Source organism: Mesocricetus auratus, unplaced genomic scaffold (assembly GCF_017639785.1).
Source record: "Mesocricetus auratus isolate SY011 unplaced genomic scaffold, BCM_Maur_2.0 Super-Scaffold_100009, whole genome shotgun sequence".
Taxonomy (NCBI): Eukaryota; Metazoa; Chordata; class Mammalia; order Rodentia; family Cricetidae; genus Mesocricetus; species Mesocricetus auratus.
The window spans coordinates 24,588,665-24,605,634 of NW_024429193.1; the positions used below are offsets into that span (position 1 = coordinate 24,588,665).

The 16,970-nt window shown below is 37.1% G+C and overlaps 1 protein-coding gene across 1 annotated transcript in view; it reads right to left on the reverse strand.

Moving 5' to 3' along the window:
• Positions 1 to 3,597: 3,597 nt before the first annotated feature.
• The window catches only part of Cxxc4 (CXXC finger protein 4), a 29,925-nt gene continuing 16,552 nt past the window's right edge, over positions 3,598 to 16,970 (reverse strand). The window contains exon 4 of the mRNA XM_021233985.2: positions 3,598 to 11,158. Coding sequence (XP_021089644.2) covers positions 11,114 to 11,158 — 45 coding nt within the window. The 3' untranslated portion in view covers positions 3,598 to 11,113. The remainder of the gene's footprint in view (positions 11,159 to 16,970) is intronic.

Here is a 16,970-nt window from a genome sequence, read left to right on the forward strand (position 1 = left end):
GTCTTTGATGGAGTTGAAGACAGATAGTTATGGTTATAGTTTCCATTAGTTATGATAAATATAAGTTATATATAAGACTTTAGACTCACAAAGATAGGATAGATGATAGGATATTTTCTATAAATCTTGCTAAATGTTAATGGATTAAATATTGTAACTATAGTTCTTACTTGCTTTATCTCATGCTGAGATCCTTTTCATAATGGTAAGTTGTGACACACATCTCATCTTTCTGAGTTTGGGGCCTGTTTAGGTTTCATTAGACGTCTCTGGAGAGGTTAAAAATGTGCCCATTTGTCTGGGTTCTTTTTATTGTAAACCTGAGAGTGATGTCATTCTGCTGCTTTGCATCCCCAAATGAAAACTAGAAACCTTCTAGATAGGGTTTAGATTTTTACCTTCTCAATAAAGAACAGCCACGTTTTAACTTTGTCAGTTTTTCCAACTTTATCTTAGAGCAAGATTAGTGTAACGCACTCTGTATTGTGACCTAGGTTTTTATTATTATCAAATAATAGAATAAGATGGGAAAGGGACTATTTTTGTTTCTGAAATAAGAATATTTTCTTAAGAATGGGGTAATTGAGTTTAAGAAGTAAGTCTGATGAAACAAGAAAACCTTTGACTTCATCATTCTCATTGCTGAATGATGAAAAAGCAAATATAATGAAAGAATCTCTATAAAAATAATTTTAAAGTTAGTGGCTAAGTCCGAATTTGTACTTTGTGACTTTGGTGGTCTTCTGTTAGTTTTCTGAAAACAACTCATTTCCTGTAAAAAAAATCCATTTGCTTGTGTTCTATATCAGTAACATCAGCACAGTTTTCTGTAAGGATATATATATATATATATATATATATATATGTATATATATGTATATATATATATATCCGAATATTGCTGGAAAGTTAATCAGATTGATTACAAACAAAAATCTTCATCCCAGAAACAGTGTTTTGCTGAACCCCAATCATGGATAGAAGGCATTGCACATGTCTGTTTGTTGTGTGTGTTTATACATATACATGACTAATTAATAAAAATCTTCTGAGTTAAGCAAATTGAGTTATCAATTATACAGAAATTAATGACTCTATTAGGATTCCAACCAAGATCACAGTTTCTCTGTCTCCTCCTGCTGCATCTTTCTTATCCATTAACCCTTCAATGAAACACTCTCCTGGAGATATTCACTATCAATTCTCCTTCCTCTTCCCTTATTGTCTTAACTCCCTCCATTTTGCTTATTTTGTTTCTTGTTCTCCAGTGTTAGTCATTCATTCGTTTTTTTCCCTTTCCATCATATTTTCTGCTAGTTTCCTTTGCTTCTTATCTTGTCCTACTTTTCTTATCATGCAAATTTAATTGTCTGTGAATAACTCTTTGCTCATTCTCAATGAGATGAACATATGGGGAAAGGCGTGCCAGCCAGCACCTTGATCACACATGCTGGTTAAGCACAACTTCGTTAGCTTCACCCATAGCTGTTTAAGTGCTGAACGACCCCATTCAGGCAAATTGGCCTCACCAAGAAATAATTAATTGTTGGACTGCTGCTGAAAATGAGAGGGATGAAAGTGATCAACATAGCTGGGGGGTGGGGGTGCATGCCTTTAGTTCCAGCACTTGGGAGACAGAGACAGGCAGAACTCTGTGAGTTCGAGACCAGCCTGGTCTTCAAGGGCTAGTTCCGGGACAGCTTCCAAAGCCACAGAGAAACCCTGTCTCGAAAAAAAAAACAAAAAAACAAAAAGAAAAGCATATGATCAATATTTAGGAATTCCTAAAAACAGAAAATTAACCCCGGGTGTCTAAGAAGCCACAGTATGAACAAGTGAGAGCTCAAAATGAAGCTAAGAAGACTGAAAGAATGAGAGCAAGATGAAGTATGAAGTGTGTGGCTCTTGCTAACACCTGAACACTTTCCACTTCAGAAATAATCTCTCACCTGTCAATTTAACCTCTTGTCTACAATGCCCTTTCTACCTTCTTTGTGCAGTAACTATAAAACAAAATATTATGAACTGTTCTGTTCTTATAGAAGCCATTTAATATTTAATGAATTAGGAAAGATGGTTATATGGAATCTAGTATCTGCGGATTCTACAGCTTAAGTAGAGATTGGCAAAGTAGGAGGCAGGCTGTGGAGATTAAACATATATTAATTTTTAGAATGTCATTAAGTTTTTTACTTTCAGTGTACAACTTCATTGCAAATTACCATTTGTTCATAAGCATTCTCATAAGGAATGTGTGTCCTGGTTACTTCACTTCTATTGAAATGTTCTTTCAAACAGTAGATTGTCCTAATAAAACCCATTACCTCATGAGTGTCTGGAAAAACTAGTAAGTAATCTACCACATGAGGCCTACTCCTAAGTCATTTGTTACTTTTCTTTCTAAAAGTAATCATATGAGAGTCTGCTAATTGTCAAAACTATTAAGAACAAATGTTCAAGGAACACTGTGGTAGCACTATGAAGTGAGACAGGATGCAAGTTGATCTTCCAGTTCCAATTGATATCTTAGAGTTTACTTTCTGGGGGTCACTGTATAGACAACTACCAGATTATAACTTAAAGCAACTTGAGGTACAGGACAACCACAGAAGATCCCACAACTTAATGCAATTTCTGTCTCTTAAAGACATAAGAAGTTAAAGGGTTTTCAAAAATCTCAATCAGAAGTAGGTTTATTGGCCTATTATATGCTGATTTCCACTAAGAACACAACGGAAGTATACATAGACTGTGATTTTGAGGATATAAATGTACAATACTGGCAATGTACATAATGATTACTGACAAGAATTACTCTTCTTTCCAAACACAGAACAGGCAGAACAGACAAAACAGAATAGACACAAGCTGTGCAAATGGCCAAAAAAAAAAAAAAAAGTGAAAGGCTATTGTCAGCGGTGACTTAAAGCACATTCATTTATCTCCTGCCAGCTTCCTTCAAATATACCATTTTAAGAGCTTGATTTCACATGTACTCTGCCTTCTCATGCTCACACTTTGTTAGGCTGTAGGAGTATACTACATAATTCAGTTTATAAACATAATTCAGCTTATAAACATAAACCCTTGCGTGTTTCTATGAACATTTATTTATGAGATGGTTTTCTTAACGATAGAACCTATTGGTAAGTGCCAGCTGTTTTATAGGCCTCCCAACTGTGCATTTTCTTTAAAAATCCTTAATAATTTCATAATATTCCCTGCTTTTTGTTGAGCAATCATGTAATCAAGTATTTTCATGTTTGTCATTGTTATAGTTGTTTTCTTGTTCTGGGCATAGAAGTCCTTGGAATTACACTGAGTTAAACAGAAGCCCTCTGTATCTTAGGATTTGAAGTGATTTAGTCCTCAGAACTACAGTGACCAGGATGTACCTGGGTCCTATCGAAACTTCTACAAAATTGTGGATTCAAAACCCAAAGAAGACTAAAGAAGTGTGGGTAGAAACACTTTCTCTACAAATAGAAAAGACAAGCTCTTGTCTTTCTGTTCATCATGCTCCCTGGAAGGAATTTCAACTACTAGTGAAAATATTTATAATTAACTCTGTAAAGAATGACAGATTAGAAACAAGAATGGAAATTAATGAACAATTTTACTGTGGTGTTTTTATCATTGAGACAACTTTTTCCCTTGTGAAGGATCATTTGGGCAAATCTGAACATCTTATTCCCTTTTTGTCACTGGGAGTCAACAAAGTCTAATCTGAATTCTCAATATCTATCCAGAACTTCTGTTCCAGCATTTCAGTCCCCAGAGATATCAAATAAATAATATCATTTACTTTTTAGGGACAGACAACAAGGAATACAAGCCCAGAAAGATGAACTGTGAGGTCAAATTCAGTACAATTATGCTTAATTTTTTTAAACAGCAGTTATCACATTAAACTTTTAACTCAATGTACCTATGCATTAGAGGAAAGATTTGCACATATAATTAATTAGAATTGTATGTGGGCAAATATTTATTGATCACTATACAAATTGTGCATGTGATGAAGAGTTGATTGAAAGGTCAAAAGAATCTGAGTCTCAGAGAAGGGAGGGTAACTGGAGTCATTTACTGCTTGTTCTTTCCCTTGTTTACTTGCTTTATCAACTTGAGATATGTACCCCCATTAAAAACTGATTGGGATGAAAGTAAAGATACAATTATTATAGGAGAGTCCCAGACCTTCTTTAAGTTTCCTCTTCCAGGCTACTCAAACTCATCCTTTCAATAGCCCCATGGAGACTCTTGATTGTAAATACAATTTCTACCTGCAAGCTATGAATCTACCTTGACCTTTCAACCCATATGCCAAAATTAGTATGTCTAAAACCAAAGTATAACTTTCCCCCATGTCAGCAAATGTTGACTTCACTTTTCCAGCTATTTATACTAAAACTCGGGGAGTCATTACTAATTCTTCTCTTCTTTACATATCTAACTGCTTGCATTTCTACAGATCCTGTTGTCTTTGTCTGATTTTATAGTCTTCACTATCTCTATCCTGATTCAACGTGCATTACAATGTAGTGTAAAACTCATGTCTAGTTCTTGGGATTCCCTGCTCATCATCAGTGGCTTTCTAGTAGTCTTTTCAGCAAACGCCCAGTGTGACCTCCAAGGTCCTTTGAGATCTGATCCTACAATCTCATCCCCTGGCTCATTACTCTCTTCTCTCTAAATTCTAGACACTTAGACTTTCTTTTAATCTTTATATTTACAAGACAGGTTTTCCCTTTTGGCACAGGACGATATGTCCACATTGTTCTTAATGCCTAGACTCTTCTCTTTCCACCTGGTATTAAAAATCAAGTCATCTATTAGTATTTAGATGTACATTGAAACTTCAAGTATATAAATATCTTAATAAAATCTAAATCTATCAAATATTGAAATGATGGGAAGGTAAGTAATACATCTGGGGAGCAAATCTTATTCACAATTTCAGTACAGCTCCTTAAGTGATTGGAAGTAGGAGATAATAAATCAAAACCGAACCTCAGTAAGAGCACTTACAAGCCCCAAAAGGTTCTGCATAATTTTCCCCAATTCTCTGATTTGCAGAGAATTCAGTAAGAACTATATGATGATAAATCTCTGCATTCAACTCAAACATAAGTACAAAAGCATCCTTTCCAAGGCAGATTCCTAATAGCCCATGATAATATGCAGCTATTCTGGGACACAGCTTAAACTGTTGAATCAAAATGCACATGTGTACAGAAAAAGACCTAATTGTACACAAACATAGGTGCACACACACACATCCATTCAACATGGGAATAAAAAGAAACATTAGGGCAAATCACAGAAAAGAAACATTCTTAAAGTATATAATAAGAATTTCCAGCTGACCATGCTTCATGTTTTTGTCAAGGGTTAACTGGTAGAATTTAATTTTGTTTCTTTTCCTAAGCTCCCCTCCACCATAGGTGTCACATCCCTTCAGCCACAGGAGTGCTTTTCAGAAAGGCTGTAATCAGAAGATGGTGATTCAAACTGGGCACCAGGCATCAGATTCTCCTTCGACAAATCTTCAAAGCAGTCATGGAATTCACTTGCTCAGGATAGACTCAGAATGATTTTAAACAGCAGCGCTCTTGGAGGAAGACAGCAAAGTGCCTCCAGCTTGCCAACTGTAACACCTGTAAGACATGGTCATTTCACCACAACCCTAGAAAGGAAGACCTGGGTGAAGATGGAATTTGGTTAATAGCTCACAATACACAGAAATTCAGAAACACTGACTTGATGAATAAAGAAGTAAACAAAAATCTGAGCTATGAAGGACGCAAACAGAACTCAAGGTAACATGGCAAAACAAAAGATTTGAGGTCCAATTCTCAAATAAACAAGTCTCCTGTATAACTGCTACTTACACAGCACATGCAAATAGGTCCTTACGTTGTACACAGTGGTGGATTTGAGTATTTTTCTTCACACACAAAAAACATAAAATAGAATGGGAAAACAAGTTCCGCATATAGCTATAAATAAACATGTTTACCAACACACTTGGTAAATGCATGCTGTGTGAGTAGAAACCACATAAATTATCTGGTTCAATATTGGAAAAGTTAATAAGGCATAATCCTTTTCGCCAAATTATCCACACTCTTGAAGAATCATCTCCTCATCATAACATATGAATCTCCAGGCATTCATATGCTTGCCAAATTGAAGTAAAGAAAAGTACTACTTGCCAAATTCCAATTGAATATACTTAGCATACTTCCATTGCTTGCACCAAAATATAAAAAAGCATAGTGACTTACCTGAGAAATTGTTGCCTCCTAGGCGGCCTCTTGTAATTAGAATTACTGAAGCCATACTTCTTGCTTTCTATAATCCCATCCTATTGCCATGTTCCAAATATTTTCTATTTAAAATGTTAAACCCTAACAGTGCACACATCAATGTCAAATACACGAAGTCTTCGAATAATATGAAGTTCTGTGTGTTCCTATATCAAGGATTTCCAAGTTTTAATACCATGTCCTAGTTTTGATTTGTGTGTGTGTGTGTGTGTGTGTGTGTGTGTGTGTGTGTGGTTTCAGAAACATCAAATAAAATTAGCCCTTTGTATTGAGAAGCAGTGAAGTAAGGGTTCAGCACATAAGTAATGAATAGCAGTGTACTTGGCATTTCATCACAAGAAAACTAACACAATGCAGATTCCAAATCAAAATGAAAGGGAATAACCAGAGATACAATCCCATGTGCCATATTTCTTCATGGAAAATATCTTCAAGAATCATCATTAAAGATTTTCACTCAAGGCACAAGGCTTGAGGTGTTTTCTATAGGCATGCTTACAATGGGTGAGGAAGAGGGAAGTTGGCTTATCTGTTCATCTTCAACTTAGTCTTTAAAACATACCTTAAGCATCATATTCTTCTTTCTTTATAGAAATTATATAAATAGATGGTAAAAAGAGGATAGGTAGATAGATAGATAGATAGATATGTGTGAACAAAAAGAACAATAATAGCATATTTATGAAAAATTTGTACACTGCATCATGCCACTGAGATAAGGGCACATGTAGAAATACAAACCCTTACATCATAAATAATATTAGAATTTCAGAACTGTGTGTTCATTAATTTAAATCCCACAAATAAAATTTTTGTCATGGAAAAATAGAGATTTTTGAATACTAAAGTCCTTTATTTAACAACACAGAAATTTCACAAAAACAACTTTACTGGGCAAATTGAAGTGATTTTTAATTTTTTTACAGTTTTGTACATGCCCCATAAGTGATTTTTCTTTAATAAATACACTGTTTTCCAGAACTGCTTTTTTTAAATAACTGCACAAGCTTACATACACCTTTACACAAATATCTATTAGAAAATGTAACTGATAACTGCACAGTTTGGAACAGGAGGACACTGGGAAAGGAGTACAGTTTGTGGCCCATGTCCTAAAATATCTATTTGGCAATTTGAAACGGAATCCCTCTGAACACAGTAGCTGTGTTTTATTCACTAGGAATACAGATCTCAGTGTGAAATGCCAAATTTAATAAAAACAAATTCTGAAACGTTTAGCTGTTACAAGAGAACCAACTGTTTGATATTGCTGTGAATCTCACCATGATCAAAGACCCACTACAGCTTTCTGTTCAACATATTTGACCCTGAATCACATTTCATTTAACTGTGTCCCTCTATTCATTCTTTGATCACTGATACTATCAGCTTAAAGGGTTTATATGCTTTAGCACTTGAACAACGTCCATGCCAGGGGTTCTGACAAGAGATGGAACAGTTCTTTCCTTTTGTGATTACTTAATAATAATTCATAGGAAGCCCATCATCTCCCACTCCTTGTGATTGCTCAGAAGGAAATTGAGGGTCATGGGGTTAAGCAACCAGGAGACATTTTACATGTGCATATCTTAGGGAATGATGCTTCTATTTATGTCCCAAGGATGGATTCAGTACTACGTTGTGAGCGTGCCTCTGCTTGTATGAGGACAGATGGAGTCTGCTAGAAAGATACTCACCTTAGTCTGAAGGTCAGAGAAGACAGAGGTCTGCATTATGATATTCTTCCGTAGTGCTAGGGGATAGCTAAGAGAACCGTTTTCCGCTTAGTATGCTATGTGCCAATGACCCACATATTCTCATGTGCTCCCCTCAAATGCTGCCAGGGCATGACATCCACTGAACACTGGACTCGTGTGTGAATTTCTCTAGTAGCCTTAGCAATAGCTGATATGCAATTTTTAAGTTGTACATACAATCTACAATCTGATGGCTAATTTCTGAATTTCCATGATATGGAAAATGTAACGAACAGTGAGCAACTGTAAAAGGCTATGTTTCATTGATATTTTGGAATAAAGAAAATGCACACCTTCAAGTCACTGCCCTAAGGCTACAAGTTGTCTGTACAAAGACACTTGAGAAAGAAAACTAGAGGGAATCTAGAAGGATAATTTATTCACCATCACCAGTGGGAACTCTATATGTACCCTACATTTTGTAAACTGAGTTTAAGCAAAAACAAAAAAAGTGTGTGGCATAAAAGAAATTAGTGTAAATAATAAAATGTAAGAGAATTAAAGAGAAAGGCCACACTGCTCATTATAGTAACAAATTCCTTTCATTAAAAATAAATGAACTGTCATGTGAAACAACACATTTACAATACACAGATTCATTGTCTTGAAAAAAAAGGTAAAAGGAAAGAAGAAAATACATCAAGACATGCAATACCACCTTGAGTTTTGGCTGTCCATACATTGCTATGAGGTTCTTATTGTGTGCCTAATACAGTCTGAAAAGAAGTTTGTTTCATTTATAATCATTTTTACAAAAGAAAGGGAAGCTTGCCATTCAAATGTGAAAATAAGTTTCCACGTATACATAGTTAACAGATTGGCAAAAGTAAGAATAAAGTAAAATAAAAATTGCAAAGACAGGGGGAGAGAGAGAGAAGAAGGAAAAGGGAAGAGAAAGGAGGGGGGAGAAGAAAAAGAAGGAGGAGAAGGAGGAAGAAAAGGAGAAAGGAGGAGGAGGAGGAGGAGGAGGTGGAGGAGGAAAAACAATGAGACAATGAAGAACTCACACAGCACTCATTGGTCCTACAGCCGAAGCAGAAATTATAGCTACCAACCCTCTAGAATATACATGGAGTAAAAAGCTATCTCAAAAGTAATATACAGAACATTTAGCTTCTGATGGTTTCATTCCTTCCTTTAAACACAGGCGGTGTAATACATAATGCATTTTCCTCTCAAAGACTGCTTGACCATGCTGCAGACTAAGCATTGGTATGCTAGCTAGGCACATCATTCCCACTGGTATCCCACACTGGCATCCTACAAACCTCCTATGTTCCTACAAACCTCCTATGCTCTCATCAAGGCACTCCAGTGATGGTGCACTTGACCTGCCTTTAGAAAAGTAATGTGTCTTCCCACGTCCTACTCCAAACTGAAAGGAGATTTTAAAAAGGATCCACCTCCCGGCCTTTGAAGTACTTTCCACTTTTAAGTTCTCACTGCCCTACCACTCCCTTCCGATGGTTTTCTTCTAACTCATCTTGCTCAGCCATGTGACAGGCATAAGGAACAAAGATGGTAAGTGACATGGCAACTTTCTAGGTGTTTTTGCTAAACCATGTATTATTCTGAAACTGATCCTTACATTATAATTTTAAACAAATTTAAGTATTTGTCTTAATGGGATAGGAGTCCCCTAAGAAACATGGCTGTCCTGGGAAAAGCCAATCCTGCAGGACAAGGTGCTGCGGTTCTACAAGGCATTCTGGGAATGAGCTGTCTTGTTTTAGTCAACTTGCTCATACCGTGGCTTTTTGCTTCATGGAAAGAAAGTGTCCAGAGACGAGAATGGAATGGAAGCAGTGGGCGTCCTTGGAGAGACTGGGGGGAAAAACTTGTCTCACTAGAGACACAGAAAGGAAGGTAAACAAAAGAGCCTCACTTTTAATGAATGTGTTTAAGTATTTTTAATTTGAGAGTGTGCCCAGCCATGTCTTAAAGCAGGCTTCCATGAATTCAAGTATTGTTTTAAACCTACCCATTCAATGTCATAAATGGAGTTAAAACATTAGAATACCCTTCTGTTTTATTTTTCCTGTTTCTCCCCAAAGCAAAAAATAAACAAAGAATCAAAAGCTTGGACAGCCTGTGTACGGCTAGGGGAAAAAATGTCAGGCAGACTTTCTCTGTTTATGATTTGATAACTTCAGCCTAGAAAACACTTTTTTTAAATAAAAATAATTATACAACTGATTCTGCATTTTCCAACTATTCTGTGTACTCCCCTTGCAGTGCAACCCAAACAAGTCAACTACACTAAGTATTTGGGGGTATACCCTCTGTACAGCTCATTTGTAAGCAACGCAAGTGCATAACCACTACTCTAATATAGTGCTCAAAAGATTAATTGAAACCTTCACAGTAGCTTCCCCTCTTATATTGACACAATTGAAGGTAGCTGCTGAATGCAGCATTATCTTTTAGTCGGCCATCGAGTCTCTACAGAAAGATGCATAAATTACCACCAGTGTTGTTTCTGCTTCTACAAACAACTGGCAAAAATATTTAAAGCTAAAATTTATTGCTCCAGATTTAACTTGAAGAACCATATTGTTGTGTACAAACTGTTAATCTCCATAGATGCTCAGACATGATTGTCTCCTTGTGTCTAAACACACAAAATACAAGCTGCTATCTGTACAGTTTACAGTACTGAATCACATATATTTGAAAATGAAGTATAGATATGTACTTTGCAAAGATACATGATTTTACAGTGGGGGATTACCCAAACTTATTTTTTTACAGCCACTTTCAAAATAGACAACAACTTCACTAGTATAGCTAAATTACATCAAAGGGAGGATCAGTGTATTGAAAGTAAATAGACTGGCCAATTCCCCAAGCTTCCCTGTTATTTTTCTGTCTTTTTCTTTTCCTCTTGTTTTTTGAAGAAATCCCTATACATAAAATGAAAATAATTTCTGGATATTTTCTTCAATGGTGGACTAAGTGGTTTCTTAAAACAAGACATTAGTTTGCCCCTCATTTCCAAATGCCTTGAAAATAAGATATGCTACTGCTTTAAAAGAACCACCGGAATGCTTCAGCGCTGGGAACAGGTGTTCTCTATAAAAAAAGAGAGAGCAAGAAAACAGGTTAAGCTTTCTTTCCACATCAATATAAAATTAGTTTTTTTTCCTCCTTTACATTTTAGCAATAGTTTTAGTCAATGATACACATCACAATGACACATGACAGCAACATATATATGTATGATATATATATCACAGGAATAACATATACCACAACAGAGGAAAAGCTCAATCTTAAAATATGAAAATTATACTATTCAATTAAATACTAATTAATACTGATTATAGTGGCTAAAGCAGGTTATATATTTAAAATACAGAAAATGCATCCTATGATACATGTAGCAATAAGAATAAAGGGAAGGTCCAAGGTATTGACTAATAGGAAGAGAATCTGGTATGTAAATTCTGCAGCTGCCTCATAGGAAACCCATGTCATTTTAAGTTGATCATCTTGGTGTCTACACATAAATGATACATTCATCTCATGGCATAGGAAATGGATCTTTCATGATCTTCATGTGTATGTCTTAGCTATTGCAAAAGTTCATAACCAGCTATGCTTGCCATCTTCAATGTGATACACACATATAAGTCTTCTATATAGTCAATGTGACCATAAATGAATTATTCTGTCCATGATACTAACAAGTATGTCACCAGGCAGTAAACTGAAATTTCATGTACAAAGTTGCAATACATACATGCATACATATGCAACCTGTGCAAGATTAATGCCAGAGATGAGTGAAGCATTTCTTTATGGTGGCAAACTGAAATGCTAAATGAATGTTGACAGAGAGCCAGCCACCGTGTGTGTGTGTGTGTGTGTGTGTGTGTGCGTGTGTGTGCGTGTGTGTGTCTATATATGTTAAGAGAACGTTCATCGTTCTTGAATTTCCTAATAGAATACAATGAAAAGTTACACTAAAAAATGCTCTAATAATAGGTGTTGACTTTGACTTACTTGCTCATACATAGGTAATTTTGTTGTCGTTCTCTTTTCATAATAATGCTAATTGAAAATAAAAATCTGTATTAACCTAGTATGGCATCTGTCAGACTTTAGACTACTCTCCTTGGAGAAACCCATACCTATGTTCTTGGGTGTGTCTTATTTATTTCAAGCACCTTTCTTTGTCTTAGACTTAGAGCTTAAGGCTATGTTAAAATATTTCTATTAAGAAAGTTTAACTGAATAAGTTAACCGTTTTGGAAGGCAAATTTCATTTGTACTGTTGGCACGAAAAATTGTTTTTAAAAACTACCCTCAAAAACAACCAAGACTTCAACTATTAAGACAAATTAATTTAAAATAAATTAACATAATTCAATTTTGCCTGCCTATGCAAAAAAACTAAATTGTACCTTCTCAAAGCACAAAATGTCTACCCCAATCAATAAAGTATCACCTACTGTAATGGGTCTTGACTCCTCTCTACTGATGACTTAACTGGCTTTCTCCTCTCCAACTCACTGTACATAGTGGACCTGCCTCATTTGGTAGTTTGTGAAAAACTCCTTAAATATTTTCTAAATTTAACTTTTGAATACTAAATGTAATAATCACAATTCTAGTTACATTTACTTAGTCATTACTGAAGGAACTATGCAAAGCAAAAAGCATCTAACATTCTTACTTTACATAGGCGCTCACGTGGCACACACACAAATGCACACACATGAACATACACACACGGGCAGGAAATGAAAACTGAAAAGTTCTAGCAGATGCCACCTTGCTTTTTGATGCCAACTAAGAATAAATTCCATATAAGTAACTTCATTTATAAAAATGTAGTCATTTTTAACAAGATACATTAGATCCAAGTATATCCATGCAATTATATATCTACACTCAGACTCTCATATGAAAAATAAACATGTGCATATATTCATATATATGCACATTTATGTGTATATGTATGACAGAGATGCCAAGTTACTCTCAGATGCCAACTGGAAACAAGTTTATAAATATATACTTATGCAGTCGTGTATCTTGATAAACAGATATGTTTATGAAGACAAACAGAAAAAGTAGAGTACATTTTTTAAACGAGATGAGTCCTTATGCCTTAGATATACTTTTGAATCTATTTTCTAACTTCCTCTAGCCCTTTCTGCTATTCAATTGTATTTGCACTATTTAGTGAAAGCAAGCTTTTAAAATGCTACGTAGACTCAAAGGTCACTTTTGTAAGGAAAAGATGGTCCTTTCTCAGAACTTGCTAGCACTAAGAATTCCTCAGACAGGAGGAGACACAAGAGAAGTGAAGCAGAGGTTCCTACACTAATGCGCTCTGTCCTACAATAGCACCTAGAGACGCTCTCCTGTGACATCACTGTGCTCTGCCCTACAATAGCACCTAGAGACGCTCTCCTGTGACATCACTGTGCTCTGTCCTACAATAGAGACGCTCTCCTGTGACATCACTGTGCTCTGCCCTACAATATCAACTAGAGATGCTCTCCTGTGACATCACTGTGCTCTGCCCTACAATAGCACCTAGCGATACTCTCCTGTGACATCACTGCGCTCTGTCCTACAATAGAGATGCTCTCCTGTGACATCACTGTGCTCTGTCCTACAGTAGCACCTAGCGATACTCTCCTGTGACATCACTGTGCTCTATTCTACAATAGAGACACTCTCCTGTGACATCACTGTGCTCTGTCCTACAATAGAGATGCTCTCCTGTGACATCACTGTGCTCTGTCCTACAATAGAGACAATCTCCTGTGACATCACTGTGCTCTGCCCTACAATAGAGACACTCTCCTGTGACATCACTGTGCTCTGCCCTACAATAGAGACACTCTCCTGTGACATCACTGTGCTCTGCCCTACAATATCACCTAGCAACGCTCTCCTGTGACATCACTGTGCTCTGTCCTACAATAACACCTAGAGACACTCTCCTGTGACATCACTGTGCTCTGTCCTACAATAGAGACACTCTCCTGTGACATCACTGTGCTCTGTCCTACAATAGCACCTAGAGATGCTCTCCTGTGACATCACTGTGCTCTGCCCTACAATAGCACCTAGCGATGCTCTCCTGTGACATCACTGTGCTCGGCCCTACAATAGCACCTAGAGATGCTCTCCTGTGACATCACTGTGCTCTGTCCTACAATAGAGATGCTCTCCTGTGACATCACTGTGCTCTGTCCTACAATATAGATGCTCTCCTGTGACATCACTGTGCTCTGCCCTACAATAGCACCTAGAGACGCTCTCCTGTGACATCACTGTGCTCTGTGGCGAGATCAGAAGGCATCCCAGGGCAGGGGAATGGAGAAAGAAGAGAAGACCTGTTTAGAATGACTTTTCTCTGCATTAAGATCTCTGAAGTAATGACACTTAAAAAAGTTAAGAAATCACCTTAAAAAAAGTAACAAAATTAGGAAAACCAACAGTGCAATAACTGAAACAAATAATCAAATATTTACCAGAAACTTACAATTTCCCTGAAAGTTTTATTTTAGGGTTAAAGAGAGCAAAACTCTTGAGTGTCCTAGAAGGTACACCAGACTGCCTTCTCTAACATTCTGTCAAATTGTCATTTGGCTCACCAGAAATTTACTTGAGGTTGAGGCTGAGTTATTTGCAACCAAGCAGCTAAAAGCCACTCTGTTTCCATACCACTGCTGGGTTAAATCATAGGTTTCTGATTAGTCTGTGCAAATTTGGACACATGTCTCCCTGACTTTGTAAGAAGACCACTGTAAATTGTTTGGAAGTTCTACACATCAACACAGGGGATTAGATGCCCTCACCAGCTACCTCCAAGTTAGATAAATTCAAAGTCCCAGCTGGGGAATAGCACTCTTGATAGGATTATTATGACTGTGTGGATCCCAGTGATGCTGGCAGGGGATGGTTATCCTGAGTGACAGGAAGACCAGATTCCCTTGGAAGGAATTGGAGTGGGAGGTAATGAACAGAATTGAGTTGATCACATTGTTTAAGGCAGCCTTCCCTGCTCGTGCAGGTGTGAGCAGCCTGGCTCCCAGGAGGCCTGTGGAAAAATACACAGGTCCCCACACCACCCACCCCACAGGCCCTCTCCCTGGCATTGCTATGAAGCATGCTGCAAAGAATTCTCTAACAGAGGCCAGATAGAAAATGACCTTCAAGCTTGAAAGAAGGGCATGTGTTTATCTCCTAAGTAATGCTTCAAAGCAAAGAAATGTCCTTCAATGAAGGCATGACGGAATGAATGCAAGTCCAAATACATTTTACATTTACCTACAAAGCTACAATATATATCAACTCTGGTGAAATGTATTTCCGTATACACTTTTGCTGACAGAGGAATGAAGAAAAAACAAAACAGTCTCAAATAAGTACAGATGCCTCATACTATGCTTTGAGAATCCAAAGCTTCTCTTTTTTGCCACCCGTCAAGCGACCACTGGTACTTAGTGTCTCTAGGTCAAGCATCTACCTGAACGTTTCTGTTAGAAGTATATGCAGCCTCAGAAAAATTCACCTCCCTAAAGCTGCAAGTGGGGTACCCGAAACTACAAATGTGGGGTGTGGAGGTCAGTCATTTAGGTCTAGATACCCTAGATGCATGTGAATGTAGCAGTATTTACCACAGTATACTTAAAAAACTTTTGAAGAGATGGCATTAGAATTTTCAGGGGCAGCTGACCTAAACAAGGGGCATCACATGGACCCCAGATTGATGTTGGGGGGCCAGCATGGGACTGATCCAGACATCCTCCCACCGAACCTGGGTGACAGAGAGGAGGCCTTGGTAATCTGTGGGACTTTGAAGAGTAGAGCAGCATTTATTCCTGGCATACAGAGGGACTCTGGGAGCCCATGCCAGGTGGAGGTATGCTCTCTCAGCCTGGATGGGGAAGAACCTGGGCCATTCCTGGGATGATGTGACAGACTCTGGAAATCCCTCATGGAGGCCTGGGGAGTGGAGGGAGGATGTAGTGGAGTTGAGGGGTTGGGAGTATTTGGGGGTGGGGGAGGAGGGGAGGGAGAGGGAACTGAAAGTGACATGTGTAAAAAGTTAAATAAAAAATATGGAAAAAAGAATTTTCAGCTGACAATGTCAAATAATTTGTCAATGTTTGTTTGCATTGCTTTCTAAAACAGAGATTCCCATAATTCACCTGGGCCTCCAAATTTTGACTATGGAATGGGATAGGTCTAACACAATAACTTTAATGAGCTAGAATTTGAGAATAGCATTATTGGTGCATTGATTAAAAAATAACTATCCATGTTCTTATTTATGACTCTTAAGGGAACAAACATCATCAAATCACTTTCTTATTCCCATATAATGATGGAAAAATGTTTTCCAGCCAAATTCAAGGCAATTTCAGGCTGCACAGAGCCAATGAAAGAAACCTCTTTTGAGACCTGTTGGCCTGTTGGGAAGTTACTTTCCCATGAATGCCACTATCAGTTTCTTAGACTCAGGGACATCTTAGGCCTTGAATTTTGGAAACGTTTCTATGTTTGAACCTAAATATTAGTACCACAACTTAAATATCTCATTGAATACTTGAAAACCTGCATTAAAAATTACATAAATGAATAAGACAGAAGGCAACAGACTCCCACTGTTGTCCTTTAGCATTGACTCTGCGGGTGTGTGTGTGTGTGTGTGTGTGTGTGTGTGTGTGTGTGATTTTAATAAAATTTCTCAACTTTAGGATTTACTTTTTTGGACAAACAAAAGCAAAAGGATTCTTGATAATGAAAAATTCCCCTTTTATGATTTCATCTATGAAATAATATTAAAATACCATTACATATGTTGAATTTCTTCTTAGCAAATTTCAAAATCTCCTTGGAGATACGAGACATTGTA